General features: G+C 37.5%; 1 protein-coding gene across 4 annotated transcripts in view; it reads left to right on the top strand.

Moving 5' to 3' along the window:
• The window catches only part of Herc3 (HECT and RLD domain containing E3 ubiquitin protein ligase 3), a 146,117-nt gene that overhangs the window by 45,941 nt on the left and 81,231 nt on the right, over positions 1-18,945 (top strand). For all 4 annotated transcript variants that reach the window (XM_010610486.1, XM_010610487.1, XM_010610488.1 and 1 more), the window contains exon 3: positions 14,064-14,223. In XM_010610486.1, the coding sequence (XP_010608788.1) occupies positions 14,064-14,223 (160 nt within the window). The remainder of the gene's footprint in view (positions 1-14,063; positions 14,224-18,945) is intronic.

The following is an 18,945-nucleotide window of genomic DNA, read 5'->3' on the forward strand; positions in this document are numbered from 1 at the left end:
GCTTGTAGTATTTTGTTTTTCTGTTGGATTTCTGGGATCTTGATTATTATATGTGTAGGTGTAGATTTTTTTGATTGTGGCTACTTGGAGTTCTATATGCCTCACTTATCTGTATGTCTAATTCTACCCTTCTGTTTGGGAAGTTTTCTATCATTAATTCTGTGAAGAGCTTTTTTAGGTCATTTGTGTTTTCTCCTGCTTTTTCATGAATTCCTATCCGTCTTATGTTATTTTTCTTTGCATTGTCTAGATGTTATTGGATTGATTTCTCATGATCCCGTAATGTTTTTGAGAGACCTCTTTTTTCACGGTCACTGACTGGGATCCTATCTTCTATATCTGAAATTCTATCTTCTCAATCTTTTATTCTGTTGCGTACACTTTCAATAGAGTTTTTAATCTCCTGGATATCTGTTTGAATCTGTTTTATGGATTCCATTTCTTTCCTCTGTTGGGCATTCATTGTTTCCATTTCTTTCTTGTGCTGAGTCTTCATGGCTGCTCTCATGGTCTTGAGCTCATCTATTTTTTTGTCCATTTCTGTTCTAGAGTCTCGAATCATGACTTCCAGTTTGCTCATCATCTCTATGGTTAACTGGGAAATTATTTCTGATTTGAATTTTTCTATAGCCTGATTGATCTGTTTTGTTACCTCCTGTGCTATGGGTCCAGGGTGTCCTGTTGGTTCACTAACAGACTTTTCATCCTCATTTTTCCTACTGTTTGCCATTGGTGAACTGGAAGTCTGTCTTTTTGTCTTGCTTAAGTTTTTTCTCATTTCTATTTTTGTTGTTGGGTTGTCCTTCTTTAATTTCTGGGTATTACTTAAATCTTCCTGATATAGTTGTGTTTTAGCTTTTGAGTTTCTAATGACTTACAGACGTCCTTGTTTTCATAATATCAGAGAAAACTCATTAAATAAATCACAATCCTTTATCCCAATTGATGCATTCAGCAGCCCAATAGGATCAAGCACAGCTTGCAAACTGACCACTTATGGTAGTCATTAATCTATCACCTTTAACTCATGTGAATTAAATTAATTTCAAGAAGCAGCCCCAAATATGTTTGCAGTGAATACGCTTTTCAATATAGCATCTTTACCATTTAGGATGGGGGGTTAGACTGAGTTAGGATGAGAGGAGTAGATAAGTGAAAGAACTGGAGCAGGTTTGAAATGAAACCAGAGGATGTAGAATGACCTTTCTATCTTTAAAAAGCTATTAACTTCAGAGGGGATAGACAGAGTGCAGGAATAAGGACAAGAATATATCCCCTTAACTGTAACAGGGGCTTGCCTTCCCTTGAAGCTACGGAGCCATGGGTGAGGTAAAATGACTGGAGAAAAGGACATAAAGAAAAAAAAAAAAGAAAACAAAACAAACCCCTCCCCCCAAAAAGGAAAAATAATAAAAGAAGTCTGAGTTAGGGCAGGAGCAGGAATAAAAAGGGAGATGAGGGATAATATGATGGAGCAAGAGACTGAGTTGGAGAGAGAGAACAGAAAAAAGAGAGAAATTTTAGGGTGGAATGAGGAAAAAAAAAAAGAATTTGAAGGGCCTCTTTCAGACTATGTCTCTGTTGTCATATTATACCACATGTACAGCCATATGCAGAACCGAATCCCCTGGTCTCAGCTAGCCAATGGTAGGTTCCCCACGACTGAGACTGACCTCAGTCCGCAAGGTCTAACTTGAGTTTCCCAACCCGCAGGGTTGAACTCCACTCAGTTCTATTACAGGTTTCCACTTCCGTTTCTTTAAAGATGTTCAAAGTTGGGAGCTCAGAAAACTACCCTTCATGAGAACCTATGCCTCTGCAGAGTTGGTCCAAGGACTTGCCCAATCAGGAGGTTTGAGAATGTGGGGGGAGCAGGTCGTGGGGGTGTTTCAAGGGCTCCTGCGCAGCTACCTCCCTTACTGGATCTGGTGGCGCGCAGTCTGGGAAGTTGTGCACCCGCTGGGTGGTCTCGGGCAGGCAGCTGGAGAGGCCTCCTCCAGGGTCCTTGGGTCTTTACTGGATCTGGTGGCGCACAGTCCGGGAGATCGCACACCCGCTGGGTGGTCCTGGGCAGGCAGCTGGAGAGACCTCCTCTGGGGTCCTTGGGTCTTTACTGGATCTGGTGGTGTGCAGTCCGTGAGGTCGCACACCCACAGGGTGGTCTCGGGCAGGCAGCTCATAAATTTTTGATATACATATGATCATATTCATCATAGGGAATTTGTACCTTTTCATAAAATATACTTTTCCCATTCCTCTCTTCCCTTTAATCCTCGTTTCCCTCTCTATTTACAAAATGTTGTTTCCATTGTTTTCCTTTCATTCTTTTTTATTTTTATGCTATTTACTTCTCCCTTTCCCTCCTCCCTTGTTCCCATACCATGCAACCATTTTCCTCCTACTTACCAATATCTGTCCTCCCATTATTGTCCTTATTTACCTTTTGGGTTTCTCACACAAGAGGAATAATATAATATTTAAATATGTGTGTGATTTATTTCACTTAGAAGTATGTTCTCAAGGTGGATCCATTTACCTCAGAATGTCTCAAGTTAATCCTTTGTGGCAGAGTAGTACTCTATTGTATGTAAAAAATACATTTTCTTTATGCATACATTTGTTGATCGCATCTATGCTGTTTCCAAGATTTAGCTATTACAAATTTCACTGCTATTAACATGTGTGTACATATATTGTGGTGGTATGAAGCTTTTACTTCTTTTAGGAAGATACCAAGAAGGGAAATATCTGCATCAAATGGAAGCTCTAGTTTTAGATTCTTGAAGAATCTCCATACTGATGTAGTTTTATCAATTTATACACCCATCAGCAGTAGAGAAATGTTTCTTTTCCCCCCACAGTTTATATATATTTTTTTTGGGGGGGAGGAGTATCTGGGATTGAACTTGCTTGAGAGGCAGGTAGTAGCACCACTGAGCTAAATCCCTGGCCCTCTTAGTTAATATCTTGATGATAGGCATTCCTTCTGGAGTGAGATGGAATTTCATTGTTGTTTTAATTTTCATTTCTTGAATGACCAGTGATGTTGAATATTTTTTCATATATTTATTTGCTGTTTGTATTTCTTCATTTGAGAAGTATCTATTCATTACAGACACCTATTTTTGTAATGGTTCTTTAGAATTGAGAGGGTCTGGATTTTTTGTGTACTTTATATATTCTAAATATTAGTCCTTTGTCTGAGGAAAGGCTGGTAAATTTTTTTCCCCATTCTGTGGGTTGTCTTTTCACTCTGTTGGTGGTTTCTTTTGATGTACAAGGGCTTCTGAATATCATATGATTCTAGTTGTTAATTCTTTATAATATTTTCCATGTGATTGGGGTTTTATTCTTAAAGTCTTTGCCTACACCTGTGTCAAAGTTTTACCTATTTTGTCTTCTAGAAGATTAAGTGTTTTAATATTTAGATCTTTGATCCATTTTGATTTTAGTTTAGTGCATGGTGAGAGATATGGATATAGGTTTAGTCATCAGCATATGGAAAGTCAGTTTTTTAGCACCACTTATGAAAGAGGATTTCTTCTAGTTAAGGTATTTTGCCCCTTTGTCCAAGATAAGGTAGCTGAATGTGTTTGCAGTTGTTGCTGCATCTTCTGTTCTGCTCCATTGATCCTTGGGTCTGGTGGTATTTGTTTGTTTGTTTTTAATTTTTTTTTTGCCAGTACCCTGATGTCTTGTACTAGAATTTCAAGTTGATGATTGTGATATCCCTGCCTTGTATTAGTTTTCAAGAATTCCTTTTGCTATTTTAGGTCTCTTTGGGTTCTCTATGAATTTTAGGATTGTTTTCTATAGTTCTGTGAAGTATGCTATTGGTGTTTTCATTGGGATTGCATTAAATCTGCATAACAGTTTAAGAAGTATGGCCAGGGCTGGGGATTTAGCTCAGTGGTGCTGCTACCTGCCTTGTGAGCGCAAGCTTCCGAATTCGATCCCTGGTAACAACAACAACAACAACAACAACAACAACAACAACAACAACAAAAGACATTTGGCTATTTTTTACTGTATTCTGCCTATCTAAGAACAAGGGATATTTTTCCATTTTCTGATATCCTGTTTTAGATCTCCTTTTTCAAAGTACAGTAATTTTCAGTGCATATGTCTTTTACTTCATTGGATTGATTACTAAGTATTTCATTTTTCCTGATGCTATTGGGAAAAGTGTTGTTTCCCTAATTTCTCTGTCAGTGAGCTTGCTATTAATTTTTGAGTGTTGACTTTGTATACAGCTATGCTATTGAATTTGTTTATTAAACATAGAAGTTTTTGTGACTTTTTGGGGTCTTCTATATAGAATATCATGTTATCTGCAAATAGTGATAATTTAACTTCTTTCTTTATTACTTTTATCTTTCTTACTACTCTAGCACATATTTGCAGAACTATATTGAATAGGAATAGTGATAGTGAACATTCTTGTGGTGTTCCTGATTTTAGAGTAAAAGCTTTTCTCCATTTGGTATGGTGTTGGCTGTTGGTTGGTTAATTGATTGCTTTTATTGGATTGAGGTACTCCAGGTTTTTTTTTTTCTCATTGAGTTTATTGGTACATTTTAGGTATATAGTACAGTTATATTCATCATTGGGATCTTGTACCTTTACATGACAGGCCTTGATTCCCACTTTTTCCCCTTACCCCTGCCCTCCCTTCACCCCCTCCTCCCTTCCCTATTCACAAATACTTTATTTCCATTTTTTCAGTTTCTCATATTTTTTTTTTCTTTTCCCCTACCCTTTCCATTTCCCCTATACCTTTAGCCCTTTTCTTCCTATTTCACATTGTCAATTATACCATTAGGATCTTATGTACAATTTATAGTTTTTCTTTAGTTTTTTTTCTTTTTAATCATGAATGAATGTTGGACTTCGTCAGATGCCTTTTCTGTGTCTATTGAGATGATCATGTGGTTTTTATCCTTGGTTCTGTTCAGATAATGTATTACATTTATTTCCTTGGGTATGTTGAACCATCCTGGTATTGGCATCCCTGGGTTGAATCCTTCTTGGTCATGGTGTATAATATTCTTGCTTCTGTTTGCAAGTATCTTGTTGAGGACTTTTTGGACAATGTCCATTAGGGAGATTGCCCTGTAGTTCTCTTTTTTTTGGTTGGATCCTTGTCAAGGTAATCCTTGCTTCTAGGAATGGATTTTGGAGGAGGATTGCTTCCCTTTAGATTTAGCAGTTTAAGGAGTACTGGCAGTAGATCTTCTCTGAATTTATTGTAGAATATAGCACTTAATCCATCAGGACTGGACTTTTCTTTGTGAATAGTTTTTTTTGTTACATCTTCAATTTCACTAACTAATGTTGGGTTATTTAAAAATTTAATCTCTTCATCCAGCTCATACATATCAAGGAATATGTCTCAAAATAAGTATTGATCTTCACATTTTCTGCAGGATCTGTTTTGATTTCACCCTTTTTATTTCTAATTGCATGAATTTGACTATTCTTTTTTGACAAGAAAAGGCTAAGTGTTTATCTAGTTAATCTTTCAAAGAACTAACTCTTCGATTCAGTGATTGTATTTTTTCTCCATTGCATTAATTTCTGCTCTGATCTTTATATTTTCTTCCCTCATATGTGCTTTGGGGTTGACTTCCTCTTTTTCTAGATGCTTGAGTTTGAACATTGGGTAATTTGAGCTTGTTCTGTTTTTCTGATATGGGAATTCACCACTTTAAATTTACCTTGTGGGACTGCTTTAATTGTGTCCCAGAAGTTCTGTTGTATTGTATTGGCATTATTGTTTAATTGTAGAAAGTAATTTCTTCTTTAATTTTATCTGTGACCTATTCATTGATCAGGAAGGTGTTACTTAATTTCATGTGTATATATAGTTTTTATGATTTCTTTTGCTATTGATTTCCAGTTTCATTGCAGTATGGCCTGATAATATGCATAGGATCATTTTAGTTCCTTTGCATTTACTTAATCTTGTTCTGTGAACTAGTACATTGTCTGTTTTGAAGAACATCCTGTGTGCAGCTCAGAAGAATGTGTGTTCTAATGTGGGTTAGAATACTTTGTAGAGATTCATTAACTCCTTTTGTTCAAAAGTTTAGTTCAATTCTGATATTTCTTTGTAGATTTTTTTTTGTCTAGTTTGTTTGTGACGGTGGGGTATTGAGGTCCCCAATTACAATTGTATTAGTGCTTATTTGATTTTTCATATCTGTTATATTTGTTTTATATAGTTAGGTACGGTGATATTTGGTGCCTATATAGATTATGTCTTCCTCTTGGATTGTTCCCTTAAGAAACATATAGTGACTTTCTTTGTCTTTCTTGATCAGTCTTGAGTTGAAATACACTCTGTAAATAGCATTGCTACCCCTGCTTTTTTCAAGGTTTCTGTCACATGGAATATTGTTTTCTATCCTTTGCCTTTCAGTCTGTGAATTTCTTTATGACTTAAATGTATTTCTTCTATGCAGCATATTGTTGGATTTTGTTTCTTGATCCATTCTGCCATTCTATTTCTTTTGATTGGTAAAGTGAGACCATTTACACTGATGGGTATAACTGATACATAATTACTTCTCATTTTCATATTATTTTGGTTCCCTTTCTTTTCCTCCTTTTTTAGTGCTTCTCTTATCTATTCATTCTATTAGGGTACATGGAATTTTCTTTGTTATCTCTTTCGAGAATATTTTTCAGAACATTTTTGATTACTGGTTTAGTGATAATGAATTTCTTCAGGCATTCTTTGTCATGGAAGTGTCTTATTTCTCCATCAGTTTTGAAAAGATAGTTTTGCAGGGTACACAATCTGGGTTGGAGGTTGTTTTATTTTATTTTTTTAGGACTTGAAATATTTTATTCCAAGCTCTCCTTGACTTAAGGGTTTGAGTTGAGAAATATGTGATTCTGTTGGGCTTTCCTGTATAGGTGATCTGCTCTTTTCTCTTAACAGTTTTTAGTGTTTTATTCTTGAGTTGAATTTCTGGAATCTTGACTATTATGTACCTTGGTGTAGATTTTTTGATCATGGCTAATTGGAATTCTATATGCTTCACTGAAAAGGGTTTTTATGTCATTTACACTATCTCCTGCTTTTTCATGGACTCCAATCCATTTTATTTTCTTTTGTATCATCCAGTACCTGTTGGATTGATTTTTTTCACAGTCCCTTGCTATTAAGAAATACTTCACGATTGCTAACTACAAACCTGTCTTCTATATCTGATATTCCTTCCTCACATTGGTTCATTCTGTTACATATGCTTTCCATAGAATTTTAAAGTAGGACATCTTTTTTTAATCTGTTCCATGGGTTTCATTTCTTTCCTATGTTGAGCATTCTTGGTTTCCATGATTTTCCTAAGGTCTCACTGTTTTATTTGTATGTACTCTAGATTCACTAACCATGTCCTTTATTGAGGTCATCGTCACTGTAGTTGTCTGAGAAATACTTCTTTTTTTTTTTCCTAAAGCCTCATTCATCTGCTTTGTTACTTTCGTGTGTGTGTGTGTGTGTGTGTGTGTGTGTGTGTGTGCGTGCATGCGTGTGCTGGGGATCAAACTCAGGACCTTGTGCTTGTGAGGCAGGTATAGTACCACTGAGCTAAATCCCAACCCTGGTTTGTTACTTCTGCTGTTACTGTTTCTGATCGTTCAGTGGGTATGTCTTTCAAATTACTCCATTTCACTATTCCCTGGGTTTGTCTTGGCCAGGCTGAAAGTCTGGGATTGCATTTTGCTTTTATGTCTTCTCATTTTCTGTTCTAGGTATAGCTGAATTTTGGCTTTTGAGTCTGTTGCTAGATTTTACATCTTCAATTTATTGGGGTTGACAAGTTGCTGCCCATTTGGCATCACCCCTGGTTGTTTGGTACTGGCTTATTGTTGTGTCTGTGACCTTCAGACATCTTGTTCTTGGCATATAAGGAAGAACAACTGATTAGAACAACTATATTATCTTGGCTGAAGTAGTACAATAAGTAATAACAATAGTGTCACTTACAGCCCCCCAAAATGACAAACTGTCTTAACTATTAATTTGCCACTTTTGGTCATATGAACAAAATTTGTAGGTATATAACAAAATCCAACACAAACCTGAAATAGGATGCAGTAAACATCCCCTCAGTATGGTGATTTTATCTACAGGGAATAAAATTTAAAAGGGATAAAAGGAAAAAAAAAGTAGAGAAATAGAAGAAGAGAGAGAGATTAGAAGCGAGGCTGAAAGACAGGAAATTTATGTAAGCTTTGGGGAACTGGTGAAAAAGACAGGAGGGAAAGAAAGAAGGAAGAAATGAAAAAGAACAGAACAAAACAATAACAAAATAACTAGAAACAAGAACAGACAAGAAAAAGAGAAAAAAAAAAAAAGCAAAGGGAGAAAAAGAAATGTCCACTTCAGAGAATGTCTCTGTTTTCACTGCAAGACAAAGGGGGCAGGCAGTGGCCAGATCCATGTTGTTTGATCTCAGCAAACATGCAGCAGAGTTACATTGGGGGTAGATAATCCCAGCAAGCCTGTGCTTTCGGCTCCACTGATGTTCAGGCTGCTCCTGGTTTCTGGCTATGAGTGTGGGACCCATGTTGTTCAGACCACAACTCTGGTTGCTTCTTGCCGGCTTGAACCGAACTCCATCACCCTGGGTGTCTCCAGCTGCCTCAGATCACACTGACATGGGGAGCCCTGAGATGGAACCAGTGCACAGCTGCTTTGAGTCTTGAGTTCCATTGGGCCTTTCCAAATTGATGGCTGGCCAATTGTACTGTCCTGGGGATGTTTGATTTGTAATGGAATTACACACCAGCCACTGCAATGGGCAGCTTCCATTTGTCCATTCCACTGATGTATTTTTCCATGAAGGCCTCTGGAGTTGCCAGCAGTCACCGTGCCTTGGCAGGTTTGAGCCTCTCTCATACCACAAGCTGGAATTTAGGGAAATAGCTCTGTTTGCCTCCTTCCTCTTCTGTATTGAGGTCCCACTCTTTGCTCTCCCTTTGGGCTCCAATTCTTGCTTCAGATCCTTGCTTCTGTCCTTGTTTTGCCCATATTACTATATTCTAGGGTCTGGATTCCAAATTTTGGAGAGTCTGGTTAATTGCTGCTCACCATTTCATCATCATCCCAGCCATTTTCTGGACCTTGTTTCTGAGGCTCCTGTTGTGGATTCCTTCTGGTTATGAATTGATGCTGGTTACCTGATGTATTTTTCAGTGTCAGTGGGACAGGCTGCTGATACATGGAGGCTCTTATGGGTTCTCAGATTGTATTTTCAGACCTGTGAATGCTCAGCGGAGAAAAAAAAAAAATCTTCCCAGGACTAATATGGGCAGATTTCTACAAGCCCAGTGATGGTACCGAACACTGGGTGGTGTTTATGGGTGTCTGGAATACCAGGCAGAATAGCCATTATTAACCTCTGCTTAACCAGGCAGAGGACTGGCCTATTGTGTTAGGGTCTGTGTCTAGGATTCTGGCTAAATGTAGGGTGGAAACTCTGCTGTGTGCAAGGTGCTTGGAACACCCTCGTGTACACCTTAGTTGCCCAGAGACTGCTGTTAGGAGACAGACTCTGGCAGGTCTTGGATTGGAGCAGGGCAGTGAGAACTCTGCATAGGCTCAAGTGAGCCCATCATGCTGAGTATGGACTCAAACTGGTCTAGTGTTATTTCTGTGTGCTGGATGAATGTCCCAGTTTGTTTGGGATAAACTGCATTTTCCCAGTGGTGACTCAGGTGTGCTTGAGGGTCCAATATTGAAGACTTTCAACATAGGCATTGGTTCCTTGTTTATCTGCTCAGAATATGAGAATGAATAGGCAGGTTGAGGGAGGGAGCAGCTCCCTGGTCACTTGTTCCTGGAGTGTGCTGGCAAAAAAGCCTGCCAGGCTGCAGCACCCTTTGTTTGGATAGGGGATGATGAGGCAAGGGTCCCATATACCCCAAGTCTATGCTGTGTTGCTTGACTCTGCCATGCTACTTGGATTCTTCCAGCTATTTGAGAACTTCTTGAAATGGCGGTTCTCATGTTGAGCACAGGGTGAGACCTCGCGGATAGTCCTGTCTTACTGCTTCACCTCTTTTTTTAAAGTCCTATGTGTATGTATTATTTGATCTACAAGTCTGTTCTTTTCACTTGATTTTTTTGCATCACTGTGTACATCCTTGTCCTTCTCCAAACACCTGTGTTTTTAGTTGACCTTCTTTCTGTGAGTCTTTCTGATGTGATTCCTCCTCTATTCAGGTGTGTGGGATCTTATCCTTTTTTTTTCTTTTTGGATAGTACTGCAGCTTGACCTTGGACTTCACATGTGCTAACCAAGCACTTTACCCCTGAGGTATATCTCCAGACCTTTTCTAAAATTTTATTTTGAAACAAACTCTTCTGAAATTGCTCAGGCTGGCTTTAGGTAATTCTCCTGTCTCAGTTCTCCTGAGCAGCTGAGATCATAGGTGTGTGCCACCACTCTTTGGAGGTTTTCTGTTCTTTCAAGAATCTATCTTGGTGAGTTAGGTCTATCTAGGAATTTTACTCTTCTGGGTTTTCTAGTTTGATTATGTACTGTTGTAATTATTCCTAGTTATCCTTTGTATTTTTGTGACATCAGTTGTAATGTTTCCTTTTTTGTCCCTGATTTTACTTATGTAGGTCTCCCGTATAAGTTCGAATTTTGTTGTCTTTACAAAGGAACTTGTTTGGTTTGTTGATCTTTTTTATAGCTTTTAATTTCAACCTTCTTAATTTCTGCTTTGGTATTTTATTTATTTCTACTAATTTGGGGGTGGATTTATTGTTGCTTTTTAAGTTCTTTGAGTTGTATTGTTCAATTGTTTAGTCACAAGCTTTCCTTTTTTGATATAGGCATTTATTGGTGTAAACTTCCCACTTAGTACTATTTTTGCTACATACCATAGATTTTGATATATTGTTTCCATTTTCCTTCATTTAAATAAACTTGTTGACATTCCTTTTTATTTCTTCATTGATCCATTGATTGTTTAGAAGTATGTTACACATTGAATTTCTGTGTATTTGTTGAATTTTCATAAGTCCTCTTAATGATTTCAAATTTTTCTTTTTTAGTCAGATAAGTTGCATTGTATAATTTAAATTTTTTAATTTGTTGAGCTTTACTTTGTGACCAAACCTATTCTGGAGAATGTTCCATGTACTTATGAGTATGTACATTCTGCATCTGTTGAATGAAATGTGTGTCTATTTGATCTGTAGTATAAGTTAACTGTTTCCTTACTGATTTAGACATTGATGAAAATGAGTGTTAAAGTTTCCAGATATCAGTGTGTCTTATGTATCTCTCCTTCTAGATATATTGGCTTTATTATACTTAAGTGGCTTCATATTGGGTCTTATCTATAAGTACTGTTGCTGTACTCTTTTGCTGAATTGATTCTTTTATGTCATTATGTGTAATGTCTGTGTCTTTTTGCAGTTTTGAACTGTTTTATTGGATGTGAGTAAAAAATGACTCCATTTTGTTTTTGGTTCTCATTTGTGTATAATATCTTTTTTTTTTTATTTATTTTTTTGGTACCGGGGATCAAACTCAGGCACCCTTTGAGCTTGCAAAGCAGGTGGCAAAACCACTGAGCTAAATCCCCAACACTTTAATATCTTTTTCTATCCCTTCACTTTCAGTATGTGTGTGTCTTTATTGGTGATCTGAGTCTCTTATAGGCAGCTGATAGTAGATATTACTTTTTATCCATTCACCCAGTCTGTATCTTTTAGTTGAGGAATTAATCTATTTATATTCAAGGTTGTTATCCATGGGTAATAGCCTATTTCTGTTATTTTATTTTCTTCTTGTTTTATATAGCTTTAAACTTTTTTCATCTATTCTATGACTTAATTTTGTACTTTTATATGTTTTCCTGATAGTAGTCATTCTTTTGATTCTAGATATAGCATTCCCTTATGTGTTTCTTGTAATAACAGTCTGGTGGTAATGAGTTCTCTCAGTTTTTGCTCATCTTTAATAGATTTTCTTACAGGTATCTTTGCTATATATGATATTCTTGGTGGAAAGGGTTTTTTTTTTCTTTCATCATTCTGAATATATCATTCTATGCTCTCCTGGCCTGAGAGGTTTCAGCTGAGAAACTACATTTGGTCATAGCCACAAGGCCGAGAAACAATTCAGCTGAGAAATCTGCTGTTATTCTAACCAGGATTCCATTTTATGTGAGTTAATGTTTTTCTCCTGTTACGTTTAGAATTTTTTTCTTTTAATTTTTGACAGCTTGATTATAATGTGCCTTGGAGAGGATCTCTTTTTGAGTTGAGTCCAATTGGAGTTCTGGATATACCTCTCTGTCTCAAGTCTAGGGAAATATTGAGCTATTCAGTCATTAAATATGGATTCTGTACTTTCTCTACCTCTTTTGTTTCTTAAATTTCCTTAATACAAGTATTATTTGCTTAAAGGTGCCCCATAGGCTATCTTTATTCTTATTAATTAACTCTCTTCCTCCCAAGATAATTTAAATGATTTTCAAGTTCAAGAAATGCTTCTTGATCTAATCTGTTTTATGGCTCTTATAAATTACTTTTTTATTTCATTCACTGAATTATTCAACTGTAAAATTTGTTCGATTTTTTTTAATGGTTTCTGTCTACTTCTTGAATTTCTCATTCAAGTCCCAAATTGTTTTCTGGATTTCCTTTTTTTTTTCCTTTTTCTTTTTTGGTACTGGGGATCAAACTCAGGACCTTATGCTTGAGAGGCAGAAGAGGCATCACTGAGCTAAATCCCTGGTCCTAGATTTCATTGTTTATCTGTATTCTCTTGAATCCCTCCTCTTCCTTCAGATTGTTACTTTGAATTGTTCCAGTGTTTTGTAAATTTCCTTTGCTTTCGGATCTATTACTAGACAATTATTGTGTATCCTTGGAGGTATCATCCTTTCTTGCTTTTTCATGTTTCTTGTTCCTGTACTTGAACATCTGTGCATTTATTGAGCAGTCACCTTTTAAAAAATTGATGTATCCATCCCCCCATGGGCAGATACTTTTTCCTGTGGATGAATATTAGGGTATTAGTTGAGTAAGGTATATTAGTTTTGATTTTGAGCAGAGACGATAGTATGTTTTTTGAATAGTTTCTTTGTGTAACCCTTGCCACTGATGTCTATGGATACATTAATAGCCTATGCCACTGATGGTGAACCTATGGCACCCATGCCACAGTGGGCACACAAAGCCTTCTCTGTCTGCACATGAGCCAAGTGTATGAGTTGTTTCTTCTAAACCAAAACCTCAGTCTTTGGTCTAATTGCCATGTCAGCACTTTGCAATAAATAAGTGGATTTTGGGTTATAGTTTGAGTCTCCAAAAGGTACAGCATCACTGACCTAGGCTCTTGGTGTTATAGCTACCCAGTAAGTATGGTGACATGTGAAGAAAGGTGAAGACTGAAGAATGGAGATTTGCAGTGGCTACTAACTTCTGGAGCAGGGATGCATTTTAGCTGTGGATCTGGTTGCAAAATAGCATGGAATTTGGGTAATTTTCTTGGAGAAAACTCATATCTCCTGAATATGTAGAGCTGGGGATATAGTTCAGCTTGAGTAGTTGGCTAACAGAAGAAAATGCATTCTGGAACTAAGGAGGGAAGAGTGGTTGAAGCTTTGGATATTTGTGGGGTCAGGAGGAATGAGTCTCATTGTTCTAGGTTAAATTTCAGTCAGTTCCATTAGTTGTAGAAATATGCCATGTTCTCACTTACATTTGGGCCTCTCTGGCTCAACATCTCCAAACAGTAAACCTGCAGACTTCCCACTGGATATAAAAGCACTGTCACGTGGCTATATAGCTTCAGGGAGCATCTGGGATATATGTGCTACTAGTATTTATATGATATATGCTGCCTAGTGTAACTAGAATCTAAATTGATAGCATTTAAAAATATATCGTTTATAATCGCTAAACATACAGAATAAGTGGTTCTCTTTAAAAAAAAAAAACTGCCTTGGAAGGTAACTCTGTGTAAGGGTGGCAACACATCTGTCTCCAGGCTGTTCATTTTCTTCATTTGGTTTGTCTCTTTCAGAACAAATAGGAGCTTTGGCAGACCAGCACATTATTCATGTGGCTTGTGGTGAATCCCATAGTCTGGCTCTTAGTGACCGGGGCCAGCTGTTTTCTTGGGGTGCAGGGAGTGATGGTCAACTAGGACTCATGACGACTGAGGATTCTGTGGCAGTGCCCAGGTAAGCATGTCACAGAAAGGAATCTGGGCTTCAAATGTCCATTGTTTTAAAAACTACTTCCTGCTGTTGATTTGGTAGTCTCCTTTTTCACCCTCTCTCTTTATTTTGTTACTATTTTCTTCATGCCTTGGCTGTGCTTTATACTGTGACAGCACTTGTTATAAAAATTGTAATTATTTATAGAAATATCTGTCTGTAGTTTAAAAATTTGAGAAGGTTAGGAACTGTGTTTGTTCTAGTAACCTAGTAACTGAGTTCCTGGCACTTGACAAATATTTGAATTAAAAAAGGCATCTTTTCATATCTTTGACTTAATAATATTTAGCATACTATCATGTTTTAATTACGCAGGCATGTTAAAACAGAATCAAGGCTGGGTCTGTTAATATGTCAGATTGCCTTAAACATTATTAGCTAAAATGCCACATGTATAGACTTTATCACAAACATACTGATACATTGGTTTAAGTCTCTTAAATATTTACTTAATTCTAAATCATACATGACTTAGCTAGTAGATTATTTTATCATTAAGGAAATATCTAAAATATTGAAATTCTTTTCAGATAGACTTCTGAGAGTGGCAGCACAGTTTGTTGAGGGATCTTGATGAGCCAGGAGATTATCAGTTCATTTCTTTCATATAATTTCTATTCTTTTATACTGCAAATATACCCCATATATCCCTTGTATTAGTATTTGTAACATTCTTTGTAATTGTCCTCCCTCTCTCCCTCCCCTCCCCTCCCCCCAACATGGAGCCTTTTCAACTTCTTCAAAGAAGTGGGGAAAAAAAGTAGACTCTTTATTAATGGGAGAAAACAAACTGGAGAGATAGGATCTTGCTGTGTAGTTCATACTGGCCTTGAACTCACTGGGCTGTATAGTTTAGGCTGGCCCAGGTTGGCCATGAACTTGCATAATCCTACCTCAGTGTTCTGAGTGCTGGGATTACAGGTAGGTACCACCACACCTGACTTTTTAATTTTATTTTTTAAAGACATGCCTCACATTAAATTGTCCAGGCTGGGCTTGAACTTTCAGTCCTATCCCTCTGCATCAGCCTTCTGAGTAGCTACACCACTATGTCCTCTGTAATTTTTCAGTAATGTTTATTTTTAGTTCAAAGCTGTGAGCTCTTTATGGAAGGAGAACTGGACAGATATATGCCACAGGTCCAGCTACCAGCTGTCTCGATTATTCATTTTAGCATCCTCATTACTAAGGTTGGCCCATATATTGCTCAGTACAAGTTTAACAAATTATCTCTTTTCCCCTACCTGTTATCCCCTTTAAAGGTCAGTATATTTTTCCCCCTTCCTTTTTTCTCTTCTTAAAATTTTCTCTCTTTAATCAAAAGCTGTTTTAAAGAGAAGAGGAACATGGAGGTAAGAGTGAACTGGTTCACTTCCTGATTTAAAATATATAATGTCTTATGTTCACTTTTTATAAAAATTAATTTGATTTGGGGAAAAGGGACAGTAGCAGTAAGAAAAGAAAAGTGCTATATTTTAGTTACATTGCATATAATATTAGGGAAAAATTTATAACATTAATGACAAAAGGTGTTTTCATTTGTTGGTCAAATACTGAAGACTTAATGACGTTTCTACAAATGAATTAATCTGTGTTGTAGTAACAAGTTTATTTTCATTAGCCATATCCAACTTATGAATGACTTCCAAAGCTTTGATTTGTGTTATAACTTACTTGAAGTAATTTCATTATTGATATTGTGGGAATGATACTGTGGAAAGTAACATAGTTTTAAAATCAAACAACTTTGGGCCTGACACCGGAGGCTTGCAGAGTCAAGCCTAGCCTGGACAATTTAGCAACTTAGTGAGACTTTTATCAAAATAATAAAAAAAGAGGGCTGGGATACAGTATAAAGACTTTGGATTCAGTATCCACTATTGCAAAATAAATAAAAATCATACAACTTTGGATTCTAATACTGGCACTATTACCTATATGGTGAATGACCTTGGGAAATTGCTTACTAAGGTTCAATTTTGTAATAGAAAAGTGGAACTGTATTAGGTACTTTAAGGAGTTACTAATAAGATAGAATGAAATGAGTAGGTAAAACACAGTTTGTGTTTGGACTAGTTTATTTCTTGTGGTACTCAACTTACGGGAGGGGAGAGGTTTAATTTGGCTTATGATTTCAGCACATGATGGACTGGATCCAAAGCAGAAACATCATGGCAGAAGGGCATGGTGGAGCAAAAATGCATAGTGCTTGGTAGCTGGGAAGCAGAGGAGGGAATAGTGCCAGAGACGAATGGGTGAGGAACTGGATGTAGAAACAAAGGTCCTGTCTCCATGACCCACCCAGATACACACAGAATTGTGCTTTATAATTCTCTTTTGTGGCTCACAAGCCAATCTATTTGACAGAACTGAGCTTAACTACTTACATTTCAACCCTTGTTAGCTTGACAGCCAAACATCATCTTAAACCACATTTAAGCTCCAGATAAACACAGTAGCCAGTTAATAATTCTGCATAATATATATGCAATAATCTCTGCCCCAAAGTCTATAGTTTCAGGATTTTCAAAAGTCCAAAACAAAGTCTCTTCTAAGACTCAAGGCAAACTCTTTGTCTTTGAACCTTTATAAACAAACAACAAGCAAACCTAGTTACATAATTTTAAGGTACAATGGCAGAGAGTAAACATTCCTATTCCAAAAGACAGTAACAGGAGAATAGAAAAGAATCAGACCAAAGCAAGACCAAAACCCAGCAAGGCAAACATTATATCTTCGTGTCTGGCATCTGGGGCACATGGTGATGAGGTGTGAGTTCCAGAGGGATTGGGCAGCTACATCTCCATGGGTTTGCTGGTTGCAGCATGTGAGACCTCTCTCGTGGGGTGGCTCTACTCATAGCCTGCAGCTTTCCTCAACAGATATTTTGTATATCTGACATCTATGACTTGAGTTCTCCATTACACCTTTGGCTTCATTTTCACAACTTTACCCATTGGCCTCTCGGGGGCTCCTAGCCTGGCCTCCTAAGCTTTCCTTTGAACTCGAGGTAGAAGGGTTCCTGTCACACAGTTCTTGCGTTCTTCTTGCTGATAAAACCAGTAGAGTGTTACATGAATAATGCCGTGATCTGTCACTGCCATGGGCATTATCCAGGCCTGCTTGTACCGTGGTAGCAGCAGCCCCTAAGTGCCTGGATGGCAAAGCTCAGTGAAATGACCCCCAGCGAACCAGTTCCCTAAGAGGTCCTTCTCAAAGAGGGGGCCCATTGGTTTTCTTCTTAAAGGAAAGTTTATCTTTTTGTATTCTTGAGCCTGCAGTGGGTGGGGCCTTGTTGATGTCTGAGATGCCCTCAAGGCATCTCTCTTTTTGAACCTCAATAAAGTTCTTGGTTTCTTTTTAATGACATGAATCTCTTCAGCACATGCACCACTTTGGCCTCAACTTTATACATGATTCCTTCTGAGCTAATGTGAAGTTTTTAAATTTCTGTGCTCTGAATTTTGCCTCTAATTATCATATAAATTTGACTGAAAGCAGCCAGCAGTATCTATGCCACTGTCTGAATGCTGGACTTCCCCAGATTAGTTAGTTTATAACCTAAAACTCAGCCTCCTGCAGTTTCAGGACATGGGCAAAATATAGACAAAAATTTAAAAAAAATTTTAAATTAATTTCTATCAGAATGTAACATGCCTGGCCTCTAGTCTAACAAAGAATTCTTGTTCCCAATTGAAACTACATGAACTTGGCCTATACTGTCTGCATTAATATCACTGTTCTGGCCTTCTGATCTCTGACCAGACTTGTCTGTTAATCTCTTCTTATAATATTCTAGGCCTTTTGTAGCCTGCATCTCTAAACCTTTCTAAACTCCCCCTGTAGACCAAACACTTCTGACCCATATGGTCAAGTGTAATAACAGCAGTTTCTCCATTCCTGGTACCAATTTTCTCTGTTAATCAGCTTTCTTGTTACTAAGTCATAATACTTGGCACCCACAATTTAAAGGGCAAGAGGTTTAACTTGGCTCCTGTTTTGGGGGGATTACATTACTAGTGGGCTGCTTCCAAGGTGGAAGCATCATGTAGAAGGGCATGGTAGAGCATAGATGCTTAGTTCATGGTGGTGGGGAAGCAGATCAAGGGAACACTGCAGAGAAGAAGGAGCAAGGAACCAGATACAGTATGCAAGATTATGCCACTGTGACCTACTCAGAAGAGTGTGAACTTTCGAGGAGTGCTTTACTGGTCTTCTCAATGGCTACCAGGCCAATCAAGTTGACACAGTTAAGCATAACCACTATACCACTCTACAGTAGGGGTACAATTTTCATACTATTTAATTTTTCCTTTGGACCTTTTTTCTTTTCTGTAATGGTGAATTTGAAAGTTGTAATAGTTTAAGGGAGTATAGTGGGGAAATTGATTGAAAATGGACAGGAAAAAATGCTGTTACTGCCTAGCAACTCAGATACATCGGTCCCCATGCATAATGCATTTTCCATATTTTAAAAGAATGTTGTGAAGGTATATATACACAGTGGAATATCTCTCAGTAAAGAGCAAATAAGAGAGATGATAGGAAATGGGGAGATAGACTTTGTGGAGATGGAAAGGGGATGTGGGGAAGGGAGGGAGAGGGGAAGGCAAGGAAAAGGGGAATAAAAACCATGATGTTCATACACATACTTCCACAGTCTGCCATACTAAAAAAATGTCTAGA

This window comes from Fukomys damarensis, unplaced genomic scaffold (genome assembly GCF_012274545.1).
Source record: "Fukomys damarensis isolate Sample0158 unplaced genomic scaffold, DMR_v1.0_HiC HiC_scaffold_32, whole genome shotgun sequence".
Taxonomy (NCBI): Eukaryota; Metazoa; Chordata; class Mammalia; order Rodentia; family Bathyergidae; genus Fukomys; species Fukomys damarensis.